This window comes from Heterocephalus glaber, unplaced genomic scaffold, assembly GCF_053883595.1.
Source record: "Heterocephalus glaber isolate CG9 unplaced genomic scaffold, H.glaber_assembly_v1.0 deba00001481, whole genome shotgun sequence".
NCBI classification, from domain to species: Eukaryota; Metazoa; Chordata; class Mammalia; order Rodentia; family Bathyergidae; genus Heterocephalus; species Heterocephalus glaber.
In genome coordinates, this window is record NW_028258317.1 from 54,322,982 (window position 1) to 54,326,777 (window position 3,796).

The 3,796-nt window shown below is 52.6% G+C and overlaps 1 protein-coding gene across 1 annotated transcript; it reads left to right on the forward strand.

The window, feature by feature from the left end:
- The first annotated feature begins 391 nt into the window (after positions 1 to 391).
- Positions 392 to 2,734, forward strand: LOC101714787 (forkhead box protein M1-like). Its single transcript, XM_087183542.1, is given in 2 exon segments — positions 392 to 1,336; positions 1,466 to 2,734. Coding segments are annotated over 2 exon segments (2,121 nt in total). The 5' UTR covers positions 392 to 484.
- The last annotated feature ends 1,062 nt before the right edge of the window (positions 2,735 to 3,796 follow it).

A 3,796-nucleotide genomic window follows, 5' to 3' on the forward strand; every position in this document is an offset into this window, starting at 1 on the left:
CTTCCAGATCACCTAAACCAACCCCAAACGGAAATGAGATGGAACACTCATACTCAACCACCTGGACTCCCTGAACTTGAAATGAAAGAGGATCTGGAAAAAATGAAATTAGAAATAATTTCTCAGATAACAGCAGAGATTGGCCCCATAGTGAAAGACATGATTAATAAATCTAGAGAGGACACAAATAAAAAACTAGAGGAACTGAATAACATGATGGAATCTCAAAAGAGGAAACAAATGGAATCCATAAAACAGATGCAAACAGATTTTGAGGAGACTAAAAACTCCACTGAGGGCGCTGACGTACCCGGCCCACCCGGGCCCACTCCCCGCCGGGCACCCGGGCACCCGGGCTCCCGTCCCGCCCGCTCTCCAGGGCCCAGCCGGCTCAAGAGCACTGTGTTGGGCCCTGGGCGGTGTCGCTGCAGTCTGAGGGTCCATACTTGTGATTCTCAATGGAGAGTGAAAGCACAGACTCAGAATGAAAACCAGCCCTCATCGGCCACTGATTCTCAAAAGAAGGAGGCTGCCCCTTCCTGTTCAAAATGCTCCAGTTGAAACATCTGAAGAGGATTCTAAGAAACACCCCACCCAGAAGGAGCCTAGTCAAGCCCCAGCCTCCAAGGAGGTGGCAGAATCCAGCTCTTGCAAGTTTCCAGCTGGGATCAAGATTATTAATCACCCTACCATGCCCAACACACAAGTGGTGGCCATCCCTAACAATGCTGATATCCAGAGCATCATCACAGTACTGACTGCCAAAGGAAAAGAGAGTGGCAGCAGTGGGCCTAACAAATTCATCCTCATCAGCTGTGGGAGAGCCCCAGCTTGCTCTCCAGGACCACAGCCCCAAGCCCAAAACAGCAATGATTCCAAGAGTACAGAATTGCTCACTGAGAAGTTGGGACCAAAGCCTGCAGCTAAGGATGTGAATGTTCCTAGGGCACCTGGAGCTCCTGCAGGGCACCGATGGGAGAGCTATGCCGGCGGTGAGGCAGCAGGCTGCATTCTGGACAGCAGCCTGAGTAACATCCAGTGGCTTGGGAAGATGAGTTCTGATGGACTGAGCTCCTGCAGCATCAAGTAGGAGGTGGAGGAGAAGGAGATCTGTTACCTGGAGCAGAGTCAGGTCAAGACCCCTCAGGTGGAGGAGCCCTTGGGAGCATCAACAGCCTGGCAGGATTCTGTGTCTGAGAGGCTGCCCTACTCTTACATGGCCATGATACAGTTTGCCATCAACAGCCCCGAGAAGAAGCGCATGACCTTGAAGGACATCTACACTTGGATGGAGGACCACTTCCCCTATTTTAAGCACATTGCCAAGCCAGGCTGGAAGAATTCCATTCGCCACAACCTTTCCCTCCACAACATGTTTGTTCGGGAGACATCCGCCAATGGCAAGGTCTCCTTTTGGACCATTCACCCCACTGCAAACAGATTCCTGACTTTGGATCAGGTGTTTAAGCAGCAGAAGCGACCTAATGCTGAGCTCCACCGGAATGCAACCATCAAAACTGAACTCCCACTGGGCGCACGGCGGAAGATGAAGCCACTGCTGCCAAGGGTCAACTCGTACCTGGTGCCCATCCAGTTCCCAGTGAACCAGTCCCTGGTGTTGCAGCCCACAGTGAAGGTGCCGTTGCCCCTGGCGGCTTCTCTCATGAGCTCAGAGCTAGCCTGCCGCAGCAAGCGAGTCCGCATCGCCCCCAAGGTGCTGCTGGCTGACGAGGGCATAGCCCCGCTACCTGCTGCTGGACCAGTGAAGGAGGAGAGATCTCTGCTTGGAGCAGGGCTGTTACCTTTGCTTCCGGTTCAATCTATCAAGGAGGAAGAAACCCAGCCTGGGGAGGACAAGCTCCCCTTAGGGAGACCCTTCAAAGTGGAGAGCCCTCCTTTGGAGGAGTGGCCCTCTCCATGCTCATCTTTCAAAGAAGAGTCATCTCACTCCTGGGAGGATTCATCCTGCTCTCCCACCCCGAGGCCCAAGAAGTCCTACAGTGAGCTCAAGTCCCCGGCACGGCGTGTCTCAGAAATGCTCGTGATTAAACGGAGAGAGAGAAGGGAGATGAGCCGGTCTCGAAGAAAACAGCACCGGTTGCCTCCCTGTGTGGATGAGCCCGAGCTTGTCTTCTCGGAGGGCCCCAGCACCTCTGGACAAGCTGTGGAGCACCCTGTCTGCCTCCTGGCGGAGTCTGCGGAGCCAGCCCCTTCGCTCGGCTGTCTCCAGGAGGAGGGAGGACCTTTCAAGACACCCATTAAGGAGATGCTGCCCATCTCCTCCACCCCAAGTAAATCTCTCCTCCTCAAAACCCCTGAATCCTGGAGGCTCACACCTGCCAAAGTGAGAGGGCTGGATTTCAGCCCAGTACAAACACCACAGGGCACCTTTGGCCCCTTGCCCGACTCCCTAGGGCTAATGGATGTGAGCACCATGCCACTGCAAAGCATTCCCCTCTTTGACTCACCCCGAGAGCTCCTCAATTCAGAACCCTTTGACCTTGCTGCTGATCCCTTTAGCAGCTCTTGCCCCTCAGATCTGGAAGTCCCCAAGCTGGGATCCCCAGAGCCACAGGTCCCCAGCCTTTCAGCAAACCGTTCTCTGACAGAAGGCCTGGTTCTAGACACAATGAATGACAGCCTAAGCAAGATCCTGTTGGACATCAGCTTCCCTGGCCTGGAGAAGGACCCCCTGTGCCCTGACATCAACTGGGCTCAGTTCATTCCTGAGTAGAGGCTGGGCCTTGACGCTCCACTCAAGCTCTCCACCATCCCAGGCAGTCGTGTGGCTGGGCAGCCCCAGGCTTGGCGCATGCCACACCCCCTAAGGACTGCAGGCCAGAACTCCACCACCTGGTGATGCAAAGGCAGCAGTCACACCCTAGCCACTGCTGGGACCTCTGCAAGAGTAGGATGTGCACCTGGTCTCTGGAGAGAGATTCCTCTGCTCTCCCGCCATGAGCTGAGGGTGGTGATGCAAAAGCAGTAGTGAGAGGGATCAGGAATCCCCTAGATCACTGCCATTCTATTCCTGCTGTCTCACTTTCCCTGCTTCCTGTAGCATGGCCTTTGTAAATAGTATAAATTCTCTAAGTTACCTCCTAATTATAAGTGCAAGTCTGAGGTGGGTAGGATGACAGGGAGTTGCAGTTTGCTTCTGTCCCTTGGCTTGGTTCCTAGAGGGGGAGGTCTTGCAATGCATGGATTCTTCCAGGCCAAGGGTTCTTCACTGTGGGCAGCAGACAATTCTCCCCAAGTCTGCTTGCCAGGGTCCCTCTTACTGCCCCTCCCTCCACCTCCCATGTTTCCAAGTCAGCTTTCCTGCAAGAAGAAATCTGGTTTAAAAGGTCTTGTATTGAGTCAAGAATTGAATTTGGAGATGGAATGGATGCATCTGAAACAGAGTGGTACCCAGATGTGCCCCATAAGACATTTCTCTGATAATGTCCCTAATCATGCCAGGGAGACTAGCATGGACAAGCACTCAGATGGAGGCTGGAAAGGTAGAAAGGACCCCTCACCTGCTTGGTGTCCTTAGCAGCTTTGCAAAGGACCACTCTAGGCTCTAGCTGGCTCCCTGTATGTGAGCCTGCTCAAGAACACTACCATAGCTTACCTACTGAATAAAATCTGGGTGGAAAAAAAAAACTCCATTGAAAGTCTACATAGCAGAATGAACCAATGTGAGGATAGAATTTCAGATATAAAAGATAAGATTGAAATTAGTGACCAGGAAAAGAAAAATTTCTTTAAAATAATAAGGGACCATGAGAAATCAATGCAGCAGGTGCTAAAT